This window comes from Homarus americanus, unplaced genomic scaffold (genome assembly GCF_018991925.1).
Source record: "Homarus americanus isolate GMGI-L3 unplaced genomic scaffold, GMGI_Hamer_2.0 scaffold30108, whole genome shotgun sequence".
In the NCBI taxonomy this organism is placed as follows: domain Eukaryota; kingdom Metazoa; phylum Arthropoda; class Malacostraca; order Decapoda; family Nephropidae; genus Homarus; species Homarus americanus.
Window position 1 is genome coordinate 7,634,369 of NW_024748109.1, and position 21,136 is coordinate 7,655,504.

The 21,136-nt window shown below is 36.4% G+C and overlaps 1 protein-coding gene across 1 annotated transcript; it reads left to right on the forward strand.

Annotated features, from left to right (window-relative positions):
* The first annotated feature begins 649 nt into the window (after nucleotides 1–649).
* On the forward strand, nucleotides 650–18,554 carry LOC121880009 (protein disulfide-isomerase A5-like). Its single transcript, XM_042386948.1, has 12 exons — nucleotides 650–708; nucleotides 4,822–4,893; nucleotides 5,128–5,273; nucleotides 7,741–7,945; nucleotides 8,938–9,155; nucleotides 10,263–10,431; nucleotides 11,222–11,326; nucleotides 12,090–12,260; nucleotides 12,571–12,703; nucleotides 14,054–14,253; nucleotides 15,511–15,697; nucleotides 16,223–18,554. The coding sequence occupies exons 1-12, from the start codon at nucleotides 679–681 to the stop codon at nucleotides 16,483–16,485; spliced, it is 1,899 nt and encodes a 632-aa protein (XP_042242882.1). The 5' UTR covers nucleotides 650–678; the 3' UTR covers nucleotides 16,486–18,554.
* The last annotated feature ends 2,582 nt before the right edge of the window (nucleotides 18,555–21,136 follow it).

Here is a 21,136-nt window from a genome sequence, read left to right on the forward strand (position 1 = left end):
CTGAATATTTATTGAGTTATCGTTAACTATATTAGGGTGTTTAAGTTAATGATAAGTATATTTGAGTTGTCTTCTAAACGTTAATGGATAAGCTTAAAGTTTTGTTCGTAGTATTTTCCTAGCATTAGTTATCTTGCTGGTGGGGAATGCTAGGGGAAACTTGGAAAAAAATAACTTTTAGTTTATTCTATGAACTATGCCTAGGAATTAGTATAATATCTATAACTTAAAACTTATACTAAATGTTTATGAGTTACTGGTTGGTTAAATTAAATAGGAAATCTATGGTATTATATATATATATACAAATTCATTGGATTAAAGATTTTATTTATAAGTATACATCATAAATTACAATAAGTTTAAATCTTATAAACACAAATTTATATCAATATAAATTACATTAAATCTAGAACAAATGTTAAAGTTTTCCTCTCCCAAAACAGACGAGGGAAAAAAACTATCATATTATTCCCTAATGCTAATAATTCACAAATAATTTTGGTGTTTTTTAATAATACATTTATAAATTATCCTCATCTTCAGTATTATTGGATGATATTAACAAAATCTTAAAAATAGTAAGAAATATAACTTTTATTTTTTGGGATTAAAATGTGCCATAATTTCTCGTATTCCAATCAGCCTAGGGGTTTGACGTGGCTGACAGGTGATGCTATGAGGCGCTCCGTGTTATTATTGGCCTTTGTGAGTATAATAAACCTTCTCACGCCTTGTAAATGACCATACATACACATAATATAACCATATACTATGAATCGGTGTAAGTTTAACCATAGACCAAACAGTAAATCCATAGGAAGGTAGAGTTTAACCTCGGGACCGTATCTGAATCGGGTTGAAAATCGGTCACTTGTATATTATCAATAATGATTATAATTACATCAATAATGACCACTGTATTTTATGACTGGTTGTGTATTTATGTATATCAAGAAAGACTATCTAAGTTTTATTGTCTTAGAAGTCCTTAGGAAGATATGGCCGGTCCTAAGGTAATTTTGACTGGACACCTGCAGACCCTAATGACTAATTAATAATATATATATATATGTTTTTTGTGTTGCTTTATCCATCTTGTGTACGTCAGTTGAAATAAAATATTAATATAAACTCACAAAATTAAGGTATAGTCTCCTTATGAAACTCATATGCTTGAAAACCAAACAGAAAATTCATGTACAGTCTGGTTAGGTTAGGTTAGGTTAGGTTTGGTTGAAATTGTGGGGTTTGTGTGTGTGTTTTGAACGATTCTGACCTTTGGAAAATAAGTGCGTGACCGAAACAATTTTACCGAAAAAATTGTCTCGAGTGTGTGATGCCAGGCCAGTGTATCATCCTTAAGAGTGGATGACTTTATTATACTGGTTAATATGTGGTGATTTTGTGTCCTAACAACGTAGAAACAGCATTAACGGAAGGCCGAAGGTATCTGCAGCCGAACGTTATCATTAAGGGTATTGGCTGTAGGTAGTGAAAGTGCTATTTGAACCTGAGGTGTGTCAGTGAAATTCGGGTCAAATCACTTCGTCTGTTTACACCCGATATAACCAAAGTGTATCTAATGAAAGAAAGATGAAGAAGATGTATGTAACTGTTTAAATTAGAGTAAAAATGGTATTATGGTCATTTTGGTCATCCGGGCAAATTTGGGAATTTAGGTTGTTAGATATAGTTCCTGGGTTCTGTGATTAGATCAGGTTAGGTTAGGTAAGATAAGATCAAAATCGTTCAAACACCGTCAGATTGATATAGGGATGACTGAAACGATAAGTTTACTTTAAAAATTAACCAAGTTGACCAACAAAGTTATTTGTGCCAACTCAGTATTCATTGTTAATATTTACATTAGAATTGTGAAAATTAAAAGCATCTCATACATTATACTGTACAGTACTTAGGTACGTATCTGGTACAGAACCTGACCTAATCTTACCTAACTCCCTAGCCGGGAGCACTCCGCCCCTGGACCCCCTTCCATATCAAGCAGAACGAGCTTGCTTTGATATTGGGTACCTAACGTTACCTAACCAAAGAAACCTGCCTGCCTTCCCTTACCTATTGGTTTGTTTAAGAGATAGTGAAACTGTTATCTGCACCCGAGTTTGTCAGTTCAAAATTCTTATAATATTTGATAATGGTGTTGAAATCTCAGGTTCAAATTATAGCTTAACTATTTGCACACTATTTAAGTCATCAAGGGGATTGGTTTGTCAGTGCAAAATTCGCGTGTAAATACTGAAATCATCATTTGTACTATCAGTTCCAAATACCCTCTTTGTTAACAGGGACCGAATGTGAAAAAGACCTGGGTGTATACAGTATGTTGACAATGAACTGAAGGTCTCAGGACATTATGAGAAGGTAAATCAAGCAACTAATCTAGTGCTGTAGGTCTTACAAGAAGGTCGTTCAGATATCTAGACAGTCGTAATGCTCTTCAAGAGTGAGGTGTTTTCCCATTTGGAGTACTGTACTGTCACCCCGTCTGGTCCCTGAGATATGCGAGAGACTCGGTTGATTGAAAATGGCCATATTAGGGCCACCAGACTAGTGCCTGCACTACAACCTCATTTACCCAGAGAGATTAGAATGCCTGCATCTGCCTTGCTTATACTAGGGTGTATAGGCGGACAAGGGGCGACTTAAATTAAGTATTTAAACATCTTGGAAGGCACTACTCAGTTGAGTGTCGATCCCTGCAGCTGGCAGACACTCATTATTAGGGGTCACAGTTCAGTTGTTGGGCAAACTTTTTTGGAGTGAGAATTGTAAACTCTGGGAATAATCTGCCAGAGAGTGTTGCGACAACACCAAGTGTGAGCTCCTTCAAGTCCAGACTTGACCAACACTGGCACAGGTACAGATACTGTATATTCTGGAGCCAGTACTTACCTATAGTGCATAACAGATGTGATTGACCACCCAAGTGGCTGATGAGCCAATGAATGGCGAAGAGGATAAAAGTAAAAGTAAAAAATAATGTAATGAAATAACTGAGTGTGGTACTAATGAAAAACTTGGTTGGTTAAGGCCCCTCAATGAGAATAAGCTTCTAATGAGTTTCTTGTGCTGTTCCTTGTTGAAATGATTTACTTTTGTCATTATTGGTGTTTCCACTGTTATTAAACATACTGAGTTACTAATATGAACTTGTATGGCAATATTACTGAATGATTAACTTGGTGCTTGACTTTTATTGAGTGTGTTTATTTGTTTTCCATTGATATTTGAAACTCACTGGATTTTACAACTTCTAAATACAGTAGTATTCACAATACAGTACAGACAAAAGAGACTTACCCACCTAACGTAATCAAATGTTTTTAGTAAAGTAGGTGAGGTTTGATTGATTCTTTTTGTCAGTCATTAATTATACACCATTAAACTACATCTTAGTGTTTTATCTTATCCGTATGACTCGGGGGACTTGATTGTAAAGTTTGCACAAACCTCCAACAGGGAAACACAAGGCCAATTCCTGTGGCAAACATATAACACTTTAAACATCCATAAACAGTACACATTTATTGCATTGTATAATTGTGCAGTATTGTGTTATGATCTGTGTTTAAGGGTGTCAGTGGTGAGGTTAACATCAGGTGAAAGAAAGAGGGTTCCTGTCTTCACTGCGACTTGTACCTAGATCCCAATTGGAATTCTAATAAAGTGACAGCCCTATACTTTTACTGTTGTGTTTGATAATTTGTTTAGGAGATGTATTAATAGAGCACAGTACTGTATACATTTCCTACTAATATATTATCACACTGTACCATGGTATTATAACCTTCTTAGGAAACATTAGTACAATTCTGTTTACCTAATTACTACTTAGTGCATAAACTGGTGAAATAAGCAGAGGTTTCTACTCTTCTTGAGATCTAGTCATCCATTCCTTACTGGTGCTCACTATGTACTCTACACTGCTAAATCATGTACTGTACAGTACTGTATATATGAAGAGACTAGTTAACAAAAGATTGATGTCCCTCTTTTGAAATGTTCCTGTACCTGTTGCTGATCTGTTTATGCTTCTTGGGGTTTGCATTACTAGATTAAGCCCTCACGGAATGGCCAAATACCCCTGTGGTTTTTGTGGAACTTATAAAATGTGTTTTGGGGGGGGGGAAATCCGGTACTTTTGACATCCTTTAGATTGAGTCGTATCTTATCAAGAGTGACACTTGGCTTCACACAGTAATTATCAGCCCCCCACCCATCTCTGTCTGGCTACCTGATGCTTCTCTCTCATAATAATTCTCATCAACAAAGAGAAATTTGGATTCGTTATTGTAGTGCTTCAACTCTCTCATTGTAACAGGCTTCTGAATTTTAGTTCTTAAGTTCGTATTAATTCCTGCTCTGTTATGTGTCACTGTTTTATCACTGCCACTTATGAAAGACCTCAGGGGATTAATTATCAGACAAAATGAATTGATGATATTGAGTATATTTCTTATCTTTCTTGTCAATTAATAACTTAGTAGACAATTAAATTATCGTTTCTGAGGTAATTATTGATAACTGCGTATAGGGTAATTATTAATATGCATTGTTATTCATTTTATACTTGATTGAAATGAGGAAACATAGGTGAAAGTTAATTGACTAAATATTCATCACAGTTGGGTATAATGATCTCAAATATGGCTATACTGTACTGTACACTGTAGGTGTTGTCAGAACGGCAAGCTTTATAATTGTTTTGGTCTATCATTCGCCCGTTAAGTGTATCTTCTACCTTTTGGAATAACTTAGTACTGTACACTATATATATTTTTTGTTTAATATTTTCAGCTATGTGGGGCTGTGGTGGTGAGCCTGGCAGCCAAGTCCCAGAGTTATGTTGAGAGCATAGCTGACCCCAAGGTGAAGTACTGTTTCCTAATCATTTGGATATTTAACGTTTTCTTTGGTTTTGGATTATTTTGTTTTTTGAGAGTTTGTAATGTATGTGGTCAATATATTATACTTAACCTGGTACAGTATTTTGATATGATTTGAGACAGAGTGAGTATTTTGTAGTTTGTTTATTTATTAAAAGGTTAATATACAAGATGTGCATCATTCACAGTCTGATTCGGTATTGTACTTTGAATTCAGGAATGGAAGAAACTTCTCAGAACTCGGACAAATATACTGGTCTTATATTCTCGTGGGAAAATCAAGCAGGAGGTGAACAACGTCTTCAATGAGGTGTCCCGTGAGCTCCGCGGAACAGCCACCCTGGTTCACGTTGACTGTACAGGGTAAGCTTTATGCCTGGCCTTATCTTGATATTTATGGCCACAAGATTGTGACGGATAGACCCTTCTGAGTGCTCTCCACATCTTGATATTACCCACACTATTCCACACACACACACACACACACACACACACACACACACACACACACACACACACACACCATGACAAAATCCTTATAGTGTGATGTAAACTTTCTCCCTCTTTTCGTTGCTACACTCAACCCACCACGCTTGTGACACAGTTCAATTTCCAGAGGGAGTAGCAGGTGGAGGGGTAGGATATTAAAGTGTTTTTCTGGGATGTTTATAATTCCATTTTGAATATCCATTTGTGGCAGAAGCAAGGTAGAGAGTGGTATTGTTATAAATGACATATCCTCTAATGAAGTATATCCTCTCAAAGATGTTATCCTGTACATAATGGTATAATTACTGATTGTGGTTTAGTATTTAAAAATTTTACTTGCGGGTGCACACGCGTGCACACATACACAGGAATTTTTTTACTCTGTCAGCACATTGGGGTTTGAGCAAGCCTTTAAAAATATGATAAGATATAAGTGAGGTTTACAAAATATTTAATCATGAATAATGATGGCAGTAAATGATCTAGTAACAAGAATGGCTTATAAGATGATGATGAATAAGATAGACTTGGTAGATGATAAGATAAAGGTGATGTGCTTATATGCTGTACACTGTGGTCTCTAACTTTTAAATTTTTCACTAGGAAATCCTTTGACCTAAAGTGACACCTGTAGTATCTGGCTGAACATTCATCTACAATTCAATCATAGGAATTAAAGTTACATGATTCCACTCCAGAGATATTATTACTGCTTAGCCCTGACAGCTGGATGTACAGGTATTTGGTTGTAAATAGCAGGTGTGGGCTCTGAAGAGATGAGGAATTGAGCAGGTGTTCAACACACTTGTCAGGTTTTTTATTGCACAGGTTTTCTAATACAGGTGTTCAACATCTGTGTACTGTATATTATCTGTTGATTAATATCTTACAATAATTTATATCCATACTAGGAAAAATGTATATACAGTACCTGTAGTACAGAATATTTTATATAAATTTTTCTAATCTGTTATGGTATTTGAGGAGTTGAGGTGTATCAGGCATAACTGTCACATCAATGTACAGAAAAGATGTAATTTTGCAGGACAGTGCCTAGATTTGCACACACCTTAAGTACAGTACTGTGCGATACAATATTGGTCAAACAGGTTTACTCGGCAACTTTCTGGGCCCTAGTAGGGATTATGGCTACGAGTCACTTGACCTAGAAAAATCTAAACAAAGTCATATACAGAACTGTACCTTCTGTACTATCAGGTTATGTAATTTATCAGTCCATGTCAGCAGGAGGTGCCATTCAAGAGTCACTTACGGTCACAAACAACAGGGCTTTTAACAACAATGTGTGTATCAATGGCTAAACTTAAGTGATGTTTGTCCTGCTTGGTATAAATATTTGTACATTAACTATGCACTGTGTCCTTATCACACCTCCAAGCACACTTATTGAGGGTGACGCCCACACAATAGGCAAGTGTTTTATGAAGAATTCTATATATAGCTAAAAAAAAAATTATTTTGACAAAATTAATATGTAAAAAATTATAAACCTCAGCAGAGAGTAAAGTGTAGAAAACAGATTCTTCTACTTTATTTTTTGTCTTGAACTCCCAGTTGTATAGTTAACTAAAGTATCATTATCAGTAGGAAATATTCAAGAGATATCCTTTTGATGTTTCATATACAGTACCAGCCAAACATACCGAACTAGAAATATTGTAGGGTCACTAGTATGTGTAGTATTAGTCTTAGTTCATTTTTTGTGTGTTTTAATGGATTTGCTATACTGTACTGGCCTTATTTATGGGACTGCAACACTGTTTGTTATGCTTATTTCACTTTTTCTGGTTAGATTAATGGTTTCCTCCAAGTAATAAAAAAATTATTGCACTGTATAATTTATCTAGAGACACTTCTTGTTAGGTGTGTACAGTACTTCTTAACCCACCATAATTTACCTCAGGAATTACAGTGCAGTATAGAAGCGCTTTGTAGTTTCAAGGCTGAGAGTGTGGACGGGGACATTGATAGGGAGAGTACAGTCCTAACATTGTTGAGAACACCTGGGAAAACTGACTTTACTGTATTTGTCAGGTCTTCCTTCCCAACACTGCCAGACTTCAGAGCATTCTGTTGTAATTTGCTTTTGTTTCTTTTAGTAACTGAATTCAAGAAGGTTGGGGATTACAAGCTTCCTACCCCAGGACTAGGAGGGGTATATATATGTGTGTGTGTGTGTGTGCATCAAGCCCCGAGCAGATAGCTTACTCCCATATATAAATCATAAAGTTGAAAATAGTTTAGTAGACACTAAGAAAATACAATAAAAATTGTAAATTCACATTTTGCTATGGAATAATTGTGGTAATTGTGTTATTAGTGATGGCAAGAAGCTCTGCAAGAAGAACAAGGTAGAGCCGTCTCCATACGTCCTGAAGCACTACAAGGATGGAGACTTCCACAAGGACTATGACCGGAGGGAAACCATCCAGTCCATGTCAACCTTCCTGCGGGATCCCTCGGGGGACATTCCATGGGATGAGGACGAACAGGGGGCAGACGTGATCCACATTAATGATGTTAATGTGAGTATTGTCCGGCATTCTCACCGTGAAACATGGAGTTCCTTCTCCATAGACATCGAGTTCCTCTACATGCTTTGTGTTTGTCTTCACATTAGAAACATACAATCAAATTGATACAGTACGTACCTGGCTTTTATGAAATATACTAGATTGTCTATACCTATTAAACAATGCTCTAGAAACCTTTGGAAAAATAATATGAATGAACAGTACTAGTTTTCACATCAAAGTCTCCCTTTAAAACAAAAGCTGCACTTAGTATGCTCTGCCTCTCATATGCCGACTAGTTGCCAAAGGTTTTATATTTCTCATACTGTTGTTGCTTTAAGACTCTTTGATATAGAAATAGACACAGATGTGGCTATTAAGGATGTCATTTGTATCCCAGTTTAAAGACGGTGTGATTCAGTCTATACAGACATGAATGTTTTGAGATAAGGATATGAATGTATGTATTTTACTTGCTCTGTGGAGTGATTAGTACATTTTAAAAATTCATCCATTGACCAAACAGATGGGTAACATTCATATTTCCTTAAGTTTACCATTTTCCTCAAACCTTAAAGGATGTATTATATATGATAAGGATTTTCTCAAAATTTCCAGTGTTTTAAATTCACATCTGTGTTACAGCATTGTCCACCATCTACACAGCAAACTGAGAAAATACCTCACATAACTCATGAAATCACAGACATCGTATGGTATTATAACACAAACACACACATTATATCCATATACATACTCGACCAGTGGAATCCAACCCATCATTTGCATTGATGTGGCAGACTATATAAAAGATTTTGTTAGGATTACAACACATTGCATTGGAGTTAGGTATAAAGTTTAGGTGTGTGTTATTGTCATTGTGTTTTGATTGCTTGAAAGGACTTATATAATTTCTATTCAGAAAATGTTAAAAAATACTTTATTAAATCATTCAAGTTTCTTTGTAGTCCATTTTGATCAAAACCTGTTTTCTTACATCTCAGGCCCTGACAAGATTGTTAAAAAAAGAGAAAACTTTTATGATGATGTTTTATGCACCGTGGTGTGGGTTCTGCAAACGTCTCAAGCCAGACTACTCCTCGGCAGCAACAGAGCTCAAAGACACACACACCTTAGTTGCCATGGATGTAAACAAACCGGAGAATTCAGCCGCCAGGATAAAATATAATATCACTGGCTTTCCAACGCTTGTGTATTTTGAGTGAGTATAGTAATCCTTTATGCCTATTTATTTATATATCTTAATTTTTTGGTACATTTGGTCTGCCCACTACCTGTACTTATTTTTCTACCCATTTTTGGAAATGTTTCTCTTGTCTGAGTGAGGGATAGTTTAACAGGTGGGTTATTGCAGTGAGTTCAGTATAATAGACAAATATGATTCATCCTGTGTGTTAAGTATGAATACAAGTGAGGTTGTCAGCTTCAGTGTTTCAGTTGAGGAGCAAGTGGAAGTTTTTAGGTACTGTACCATCATATTTAGATATTCTGAATAAATTGTTTTACGGTTTTATATGGAATGTAACATGTGAACGTCTCGGCAGATAAAGCAATACGACTGTATCCCAACATTTTTAATGCTTTGTAATGAATATATTTTACAGATAATTTATAGTACAGTAGATAACAGTACAGTACTGTGGTAGTGTTGTTTTGTAGTTTATGAAATTACCTCCATTTTTGTTCAATGTTTCTTCTTTGCTATACAGTATTTCAATAAATGAATTTTAAGGGGATTCTCCTTTCTGTCTTGGTTGGTAATAACTGCTATACATATGTCAGTTCCTAAGGTAAATAAATGAATTAATTTAAACAAAACTTGTTGATGTATAAAATAAGGTAAGAAAGTTTTCATATTATGGGTGATGGAGATTAGTCACCCCAGCTAATTCACCTCAAGATTAACCACCCTATTGTCAGGCCCTCTACCACTTCCTCCATCCACTTTTTGGCAATCAAAATCTCCACCTGCTGCTCCAGACTCACCACCCTTCCACCTTGTTTCTTACACTTAGCAGACATTAGACTTTTTATTGCTCAATTAGTATCTATAAATATTTTTAGAGGACCAGTACCTTTTTAAATGCTGATTAGGGACTCGACAAATTTCAGGGGGGCCAAGCCTCTAACTGGCCTTGGTTGTGAGTCAACCCCCTTCTGGCCTCACTGTAATGCAAAGCCCACCTATAGCAAACCAAACCCAACCTCATCACATGAAATAAGCTGGTATAACTTTTCTTCATGTGATCCGATATTATTAACATTCCTATTCACCACATGGCCTGGAAAATAATTATTGGTGTTGCAGAAATGGGGTCCCAAAGTACACATATGAAGGAGAGAACAATAAGGCTGGGATCGTGGCATTTATGAAAAATCCTGGCAAAGCCCCCGAGAAACCCAAAGAGGAGGTTTGGGCTGACACTCCGAGTGACGTGACCCATCTCACCGACACTACTTTTCACGAGTTCTTAAAGGTAAGGTACCGCATGTTATTACTGTCCTTTTGAGGTTTGTCTTGAGTCTTCTGACATTATAATGAATGGCTGTTTTCTTTCTTGTAATGCATATTTTATCAATTATTTCTTTTTATTTTTTTGTATTTTCATTAATTTCTCTATTCTTTATCATGTCTGTTCTTCCTAATGGTAAAACTCAGCATTAGGGATATATTCCTGGATTATATTGATGAGTTTTTCAACCTGGGTGACACATCAATCCTGGAGGTGGTGCTGAAGTTAGCTCAGTTGCAAGTTAGAAGTGGCTAGAAGATGCTTAGGGAGCTGTTTCCTTTATTTATGGTGAGAGGACCATCTCTTCATGTGACACTAAAGGCATATGGCATTGAAACATAGTCAGTTACAGATGATATATGTAGGCTTGAAATGAGAATGGTGAAATGGATGTGTAATGTGACATTGAAAGATAGGAAACCCTCAGGGTTATCAGACATAATGGCTCAAACGCTGAGCAATGGTTGGAAAAACAAGTGGAAAAAGTTTGTGCTGTAGATCATAAATGTGCACTCCACAGCTGACCGACGCATGGCTAGTATAGTTCAGGTATGTGTTACCAAATATTACAAAAATTTTAATATATTTTGTAACAGCAAAACATACAAATTTGAGTGGTAGAAATTATGGAGGTTTTACTGTACTGTATTTATTATAACAAAACACCACTTTGTTGAAGGTACAAAAGGTATAGGTTGTGTTGCCAGTTTTTTCAGGTATAAAGCATTTATTTCCTCCTCATATTTACTTGCAGGGTGAAGCGTCTGTGCTGGTAATGTTTTATGCTCCGTGGTGTGGACACTGCAAGCGCATGAAACCTGAGTACACTGCTGCCGCCACCATACTAAAAGAGAAAGGGGTTAGTTAATGTAGTCAAGTATGTATCAGTACTGGTATATATTATTTCCTTGTACTGTAAAATAATACAGTACAATACTTTTAAAGTTGAATACATTTAATCTCTTTGTGCCCTCCAAGTTAACAAAAAGAAAGAGGGTGCAATAAAAAAAATTCTTAGTGGAGAAAAGAACCATTATCCTGGCTCATATACCCAAACACCACAGTCTGTTCACCAAGTGTGTGTTTATGATACTCTACTGTCTCAGATTGATAATCTTGCTCAACCTCTGGGAGACTTTGTAATTTACTTAATGCTATGATTTCCAGTCATGGGAATAACCCCTGGGAGTAATGTTAGATATTACAACCACTGTGCAGCCCAGCTTCAGGGATGTTCCACAACACAACAGCAGACTTGAGTGTTCCCCATAGAATTATGTAATTTACTTTAAAAAAAGTGGAATATGGGGATGCATCTCAATTTTTCCTAAGAAGTTAACTTTATTTTACATAAATAGTTTTTATGCTGTTGTCCAGGTAAGCCCCATGTAAATTGGGGGCTTACCTTACTTTAATACTGGATATAGTAAGAATGAGGAGTTAAACACATTGCAATTAACACACACAGTACTAATATTAATTGTGTAATAGGGAGGAATGGGTTGAATTTTGGAAAATTGCAGCATAGAAAGGAACTAAAGAATGTACCTGTATTCATACAAATACATGATTTACTCAGAAATACAGTAAGGAATAATACACATTCTCAACTTGCTTTTCAGATTGTTGGCAGGCTGGCTGCTGTTGACACCACAAAGGAAACAAAGTTGGGTTCAGAATTCAATATAAAAGGCTACCCAACCATCAAATACTTCAAGGATGGAGAGTTTGCTTTTGACGTTTCTTCTGCAAGGGAAAAAGATAAGATCATCGAATTCATGTCAGATCCAAAAGTGAGTGATACTGTATTAGAAGCAGACTCAGAGTTTATTGTGAAAATATCTACACACACTTGCAGTCTTGGATTATAAAGGTGCTGCTTTAAACTAGATGGAATTATACTGCGTTAAAGAACTTCTTCACCTACGGTACTCTTGCTTACATACTGTAGCGATTAGGGTGTTTTTCGGATTCACACATTCCTATCAAATATATTTTGGGGGCGAGAGGTCAAAGTCTGGCCATATTATGTCCTGTTTGCAGTAATACAATACTTTTGTTATGCTAGGCAGGACCTAATAATTGTTAACCACTTGTTTTCAGGAGCCCCCTCCTCCACCACCACCAGAGAAGCCCTGGTCCGAGGTGGAGTCCTCAGTTGTACACTTAACTGATGAGAATTATAAATCTTTTCTCAAGAAGAAGAAGCATGTCCTTGTCATGTTTTATGCTCCATGTAAGTAATTCTATGCTCTCTATAGCTACAGAATGTCTGAATTTTTTGTTTCTTCATTATCTTCAAGATTGCCATTCTTTGTACAGGGATATTGTTCCTATATCTTCCTTGTCACAACTTTGTGTTTGATAGGAGTGAGGAGGAAGCTGTAAACCTTCATAAATAACCGTTGATAATTATGGTATCAAAATTCACGATGTATGGAATTTTTCAAATACCGTATAGCAAAGTAATTAGATAATAAGCTGTTTTAGTTTTATGCACAATGTAACTCATGCCTCCACAATAACACAGCTTGGCCTTGCAAGGGGAGAACTAGGTGGGACATAGCTACAGGGTCAGTCTAACTTGCTTACATGCTAAGTCCACACATATGTTCATCCACACACATGCACTCCCATGCTCTTCAGTATTCTTATTTTACAGTAACATGCTGTCTCCAAGCATAATATTTTTTCCAATTCTCTTTGTGATTAAGCAGGGTTGTGAATAGCGAGGCATTCCTGTATTGTGGTGATGAGGATTAAGGAATAATAGGGTTATGTAGGAAAGGATGGTGAAGTGAGATGTTGGGGGATGAGAGAGTACTGTAGTATACCAGCATGTGTGCGTCAGTGTGATTGTGGGTGGTATGGAAGTCTTAAGGTTTTTGGTATGTGAGAGAGAGATTCATGTACAGTACAGGCCATTATTGTGAATCTATATGTTTGTCTGTATGAAGTATAAGCCCATTTTGTAGCTATTATCATTCAGTATATGTTGTGATGCCAGGTGTTCGTTTCTATTCATTGCTATGAATTTTGCTGCTTTTGTAAACACATTTTCTAGCTTTTGTATAGTAGAACCCTCAATATAGTATGAGATTGGGATCATAAATACGTTATATTGTTGTGTACAGTATTTCAATATACCTGTATAGAGAGTACATGACTACAGCCCCAAGAAATACACCCAAAAATTCCTGTAATGCCACTTTTCTCACCAACACTAATTCCATCATTACATAACTTGCCTTTCATATTTTCAAGGTGAGTGATGAAGCATTAGAATTTGGTGTATTGTGAACCATGCAGACGACACACCTCTATTTGATATTGAATCTATAAAAACATGTTTGGTGAAGGATATTAATATCATTTGATGGTTCTTTAAGGAATGAAACTTTAAAACATATTTAATGGTCTTCGTACACTAAAGGTCACAGCTTCAAGTTAAAGAAACCACAAGTACAGAAAATTGTCACAGCTAACTTCTTTGAATTAAGAGTTGTGAACTGTTATAATAACCCACAAGATAAATTGTGAATTTTGTCATATTTTTCATTAATCATTACTAATAATTTCTTGGCAGGGTGCGGCCATTGTAAGAAAGCCAAACCAGAATTTACTGGTGCAGCAGACAAATTTGTGGATGACCCAAAGGTCGAGTTTGCTGCGGTCGACTGCACGGCTTATCAGGCTCTGTGTAGCGCTAATGATGTCAGTGGGTATCCCACTTTCAAATATTTCAATTATTACAAGAACACTAAACCTTATAACGGGGGTCGCACAGTAAGTATTTTCTAACATTTTGTATTATTAGTAAAACAAAAATACATGCTTGAGAATTTTATGCTTACTTGTGAAAAGAGAATTACTTGGTCTCTGCTCTTAAATTTGCTTATCAAGAGATAATTCAGTAATGTCACTTTTTTTATGTCCTTGCTAGAGGGCCATTTAACCCTCTTGTGGTCTTTTGGTGCAGATTGCATCATTAAGCATTCTTGTGCTGGCCTGACCCCTCCCAGTCAACCATATCTCTTACTGAGAGCACCCTTCCTGTAAACAGAAATATTGGAACAGTGGACCCACTGTATCAACCACCTAAGTTCCTCCCACAAGCCTTGTAGACTGGCAGATGCCTCTCGAAGGGGGTAGTTTGGGCCTGGATCACTCAACCCAATGTTTCTAAAATGGAAAAATCGTTCCTGTTAACGATGCCAGGGGATTATTGATAATGCCTCCTCTCTGTCTAATAAACACTCATAGTTTTAAACTGATTTATTTCAACTTCGAACTCTTGTATTGTAACATATATTTTTAGAAGACTTCACAATTATATTTGTCATTTCCATACAAAATGTTGACTATCAGTGTGGAATCGTATGTTACAGGATAGTCAGAGGTTCAAACATTGTCTGGATCATGATGGTTGTATCAGTATAAATCCCCCTATGAAAGTTAATTTAATATGGATTATCATTTAATAAGATTTAGAATGCCAAAGTCAGATGCATGTGTAAAAAATCAAGGTCACTGCTGAATTGAAATCAAAATTTTGTCCAGCTAATAATTCTAGTGTCAATGCCTTTATTTTTATGAAACTTTGCCGACATCTGTAACAGTACAAGGTAAATGTCAATGCTAAAGGTCACACATCAAATTCTTCTCCAGGGCATAACTTTTTGTATCCATAGTGTACTGTAGATACTTTGATGGATATCAGATTAGTATTTCTCCTTATTGGACAAACTTTTTAACATTTAATTCAGGTGTTTTGTAATAGCAACAATCAAATTTTCCACAACTTTCATAACCTGGTCAAAAAGTGCACCACAGTTAACTTGTTCAAAAATTTGCCACATTGACAGTTCCTAAACTATGTCTCAGGAGTGAAAGATTTTAGGTTTTAAGTCGAAAGTAATACGCAAAGGGAGTCAGAAATATGAGAGAAGGACGTAACATTGACGAAGGATGTAGGATGAATACGTAAAACTTGAAATAAATTGATTCAATTTTTTCTGTTAAATCTTGTTTCTTATTTTTCAGGAAATAGATTTTGTGAAATTTATGGAGGATCCAGAGAACCCCTTGAGTGGGTCTCCTCCTCCACCTCCTTCGCCGCGGGAGGAGTGGGCGTCAGTGCAGGGTGGTAACTTAATCCACCACCTAACAGAAGCCACTTTTGATTCCTTCATCAATAATAAAGAGGCTCTGGTTATGTTCTATGCACCATGTAAGTCAGAATATTATCTCTATATATTTTGTCAGAATATTACAAGTACAGTAGACCCTTGCTGTTCGTGGTTTTACGGTTTTTGGTTTTGACTATTATACTTGCAATTTATTCCCTTTAAAAAATAAAGGTCGGAAATACAAAAATGCTTGGTGCATGATGTAATCACTCGGAAATTAGTTATTTTTTCAAATGCCCAGAGTGGAGAGAGATTTTTTAAAGTTTCTCAAAATTTTATTTATATTTTCTGTGTATTGGAACGTTCCGGAGATCGAAGATTCCAGCTATTGGGGATATTACTGTACAGGGTGTTTGTTAGTGGGTTTTGCCTTGTTTATATACACATATATCCAACCTCCCTCCATATCTCTCCCTTTTTTGTAATTTATAACTTTGTTATTCATACTAGTTTAAAATTAGCTGTGATTTATAATCTTGAGATTATTTCTGTAGATATTGGTTGACATAAGTGATAATGTAATGTATTGAATCATTTAACTGTAATTTGTGTTGTAATATCCCCAGGGTGTGGCCACTGTAAGGCCATGAAGGGTGACTATGGACAGGCAGCAGTTGAGTTGGCAGCCGAGGGCCAAACAGGTGTACTGGCCACAGTGGATGCCACTGTTGAACGTAGCTTAGCCACGCGCTACCAGATTCATGGCTTCCCAACTCTGAAGTTCTTCAGACGAGGCCAACTGATCACAGAATACAATCGAAGTCGTAAAGCAGCAGATATAATTGATTTTATGAAGAATCCTCCGCTAAATGGAAAAGATGAACTTTAGATGCAATGTGTTCAGTTTTTTATGGATGTGGATATGAATGTTGTGTATCATTTATATGTTTTGTTCCTCCTAGTAGCCAGAGGTTTAAGATGTTGATGAGCCTTAGTGAACAAGCCTTATGGAGGTGTTTCAGGTTTAATTTATTTCTTCTAATACCTAGCATTTAATATGCAATTTAAAAAGCTATAGTATATACAATTAAGTTAAAAATAGGTGTGACCTAAATGTTAAGAAATACAAATTTATCATAATTGAGCCTAACATGTACTGTACTGTACTATATTGTCAGTAACATGTTAACGAAATTAGCGTCACAATTTTTTATTATTAGTACATAGTAATAGCCTATTGGAACTGAGGTCATTATCTCAAACATTTAATAATACTAAGTTCTCTTATAAGTTCCTCGACAAATGGGAAGGCTGGTGGGTGTACAAGGGTGTGTGTATCTTTGTTTTAGTAACTCCTAAGACCAGTGATCAATGTCTATGATCTGGTTTAGTACAAATTATGAAACAAATACTGATATGTTGTGGGATTTTTCATGAGAGTGTGTTTAAGAAGGTGAGACATGATGTACCCAAGACTGAACAAATTTAGTAATGTAATATACATAGGAGATATTCCATTTGCTTACAATTTTAAGGTGTATTAGAGGTTATAGAACTGATTAAATTTGTATTCATGATAGCAACCGTACCCTCATTGTTGAACCACTTCACCGTGGACATGTGAATCGGCCAGGCAGCTTGAAGTATCAAGTTCAAAACGTATTTTCTAGGCTTCACAATTACTAGAGAGGTGACTTAGATAAACTCTTGAGATGAAAAGCTTTTTTCCGTGATCAATTTCGTAAGATGGATGCTTATTAGCACTGGCTACTGCTGTAGTATTCAGTGAGTGCCGTCCCTAGAATGGCTTCAAGTACTTCGGCCATGGTTTTGACTGAAAAATTAATTTACCGAGGCAGGGATATATTTGTAGAATTTTGTGTTAAAATATCCTATTCTCACTTTAAGACTCGGCAGGGGAGTTTTCTTTCCTTGCCAACTAGAGAATACAAACAAAATTTTTAAAAAATTTGCCTGCATTACCCAATAAATATACTTGTATTTGGCAGTTGACCAATGACATGTACAGCTTTAAAGGTGATACAAAGTGTATGTACTGTATTGTTATTATTTATAAGATCGCAACTATTAATGTCCCACACATAATGATATATTTATTATTACTAATGTCTTCAAGGGTTCCTTGATATTTTATTTGTGAGAGGTGTTAGAATATGAACCTAACAGCTGTAGACAAATAATTTTTTTTACTGATGCCCCCTTCATGTGTTGTAGTTAAAGCTACAGGATGTTGATATTATTTTAGTAGTTTTTCTTATGATGACCAATTAACAGTAATATTTATTATTTCGGTGCGTGATATGTATAAATTTGATCAAACTATGCGGCACAAACCTTTTGAAATGACTTTACAATTATAGCTTCAAATACATATATATATATATAAACTGAAGACTCTGACTCACATCCTTTCTAGAGGCAAACATAATCATATTTAATGAACTTGGAATCTCCATGAGGCACAATGGCAAGTGGACATGGCTGCCAGTTAAATGTCTGTGTCCTGTCAGAGTGACGTGCCCCCAGCTGTAGAATAGTTACCGAAATTAACTGTAGGGAGTGATAATGGCAGGGGCCCCAGAGAGGGTCATGATGCACCTGGTGCAAAACACGGGCCTGTGCCCTTGGGGGGGCAGGCTCGAGGAAATATTTTCCTCGCTACCATACAGAAAAGTCGTCCTCCCCCTATCTCTCTCTCTAAAGTAATAAAGTATTAGTATTTACATGATGATGCTTAATAGTGAACATTCCTGTGGGGCAGCTTAAAGAGGTTGTGTCATGTCTTGTGACACTGAAGTTAGAATTTTTTACCTAAACACGGAGTAAAAGACCTAAGGAAATCAATGACCTTTGATTTATGAGGAAGCAAAGAGTTACCACTGACTACTTCTGAAAGCATATAAAAAAAAAAGCATGTTCTTATGAAAGGAAGTTGGACACTGAAACAGCAAAACCTGTGTTCAGAAAGGAAGTATTTTACAAGGTTATTGATAAAAGTTATAAATACCTAAGTCGGCAGTACAGTGATCCCTCGGTTAACAAAATTTCAGTTAACGAATTACCGTCCATAATCTTCAATTCGGTTAATGAACAAAAATTCGGTTAACGAAATTTTTACGAAATCATGTCGACATGTTTTCGCTTGCTCACCAGCTGGAATATTAGTCTGCCAATACAGTAATCTGTTCTAGGGCTTAAATTTGTTCCCATTTCAGTAAATATCAAGAAGGTTGTACTATTCAATAATTTTCCAAGTTTTATATTAAAGTTTTTAGTCATTTTAACACTTATTTAACATAATTGCAGTACAGGAAACTAGTTTTTGGTGCGCCAATCAGCCACTTGACTCACCCCGCAAGGCATCGGTTTGTATCTCTGGTCAGTTGAGGTAACATCTTGCTTGTGGCTCTCTTGAACATAAACTATTTTTATGTTTTTACAGTACAATTTTTGGTCATTCTGAAATTTATTTGACATATTGACAATATATAGTGCAGTGCAGTGTTGATTTAAAGAAAATAATCTTGAATTACACCTAGTGAACTTAAAATTTTATGGGTGAAATGACGGCATGAAGCATGGGGTGATTTCTCTTCCACCCCCACTTCCTTCTCTTCTCCCTTCTCCTCCACCCCCACTTCCTTCTCTTCTCCCTTCTCCTCCACCCCCACTTCCTTCTCTTCTCCCTTCTCCTCCACCTGCACTTCCTTCTCTTCTCCCTTCTCCTCCACCCCCACTTCTAATTCCCATCATCATCATCAACCAGGAGCCTTCTACATACACATCTCAAAGTAAGTGTACTTTACTGCATTTTTTTTTACTTTGTATGTAATTTTCGGTGAGCTGGAACCAATTACCCAAACTCCCATTGAAACAATAGTTTCGGTTAACGAACAACGTTCTGAAACGAATTGTGTTCGTTAACCGAGGGACCACTATTGGAATACTGTATTGTATTTAAAATATATTTGTATTTCTTTGGTCTTACCTCAATAAAACTGATGAAGTAATAATGTGACAGCATGATATTTGCTTCTGAATAATTTGTATAGAGATGATGTGTTAGGAGAAACAGTGTTGCATCTAAAGGCAATTTATAGAACACAAGAGTGATGAGCCATTATTGCCACTCAACCTTCTTCACAAAGCTGAAGTTGGAAGATTCATTTCCGAACATGCATTCAGTACCAGTGACTATTTCAACTGAAAGATCGTTTAGTAAACTGGAGATGATCAATAATAATCGGAGGAGCACCATGAGCAAGGGAAAGATTACGGGTAGTTTTGCAAAATTTTCAGTATTGAGAATAAGTTATCGAGAAAAATTAAATTTGAAGATGTTACTGATTTATTTGCCGCCATAATGGCTAGAAAAGTTCTTCAGGTACACAAGATTGTCTTAATTTAAGTACTGTACCTGTACTTAATTTCTATCCTTGTGTCAATCCTTTATTTTCAGATTTTTGCAGCTAAACTTAATTTAAAATAAACTTCTCTCATTCAATTTGTCTTTTTATTCTATGAATTTTATTACACTTACTTTTTTAGACCACAATAATTGCTACACAAAAAACTCATACAGCATCTGAACTAAACCACACCATGATATCACCACTGGAGAAATAAAATAAGCATTTTGAAATGTATGGAACCTATGATGGAGCCATTGGACCTAGTTATGGAACCTATGAGGGAGCCATTGGACCTAGTTATGGAACCTATGATGGAGCCATTGGACCTAGTTATGGAACCTATGATGGAGCCATTGGACCTAGTTATGGAACCTATGATGGAGCCATTGGACCTAGTTATGGAACCTATGATGGAGCCATTGGACCTAGTTATGACCTAACCTATGATGGAGCCATTGGACCTAGTTATGGAACCTATGATGGACCTAGTTATGGAACCTATGATGGAGCCATTGTTATGGAACCTATGATGGAGCCATTGGACCTAGTTATGGAACCTATGAGGGAGCCATTGGACCTAGTTATGGAACCTATGATGGAGCCATTGGACCTAGTTATGGAACCTATGATGGAGCCATTGGACCTAGTTATAGAACCTATGATGGAGTCATGGAACCTATGATAGAGCCATGGTATCTATGATGGTGCCATGGAACCTATGATGGCGCCATGGTACCTATGATGGAGCCATGGAACCTATGACAGAGCCATGGAACCTATGATAGAGCCATGGAGCCTATGATAGAGCCATGGAACCTATGATAAAGCCATGGAACCTATGATAGAGCCATGAAAGCTATGATAGAGCCATGAAAGCTATGATAGAGACATGGAAGCTATGATAGAGCCATGAAAGCTATGATAGAGCCATGAAAGCTATGATAGAGCCATGAAAGCTATTACAATAAAAGAATGAATAAATTGCATTACAGGGTCCACAATCCCTTATCCGAAACCTTTGGGACCAGATGGTACATGTACTTTATACTGTATAATGGTAACACCCTAAAGGGGTCTGTGGCAGCACCCCTTATGCAAACACATTAA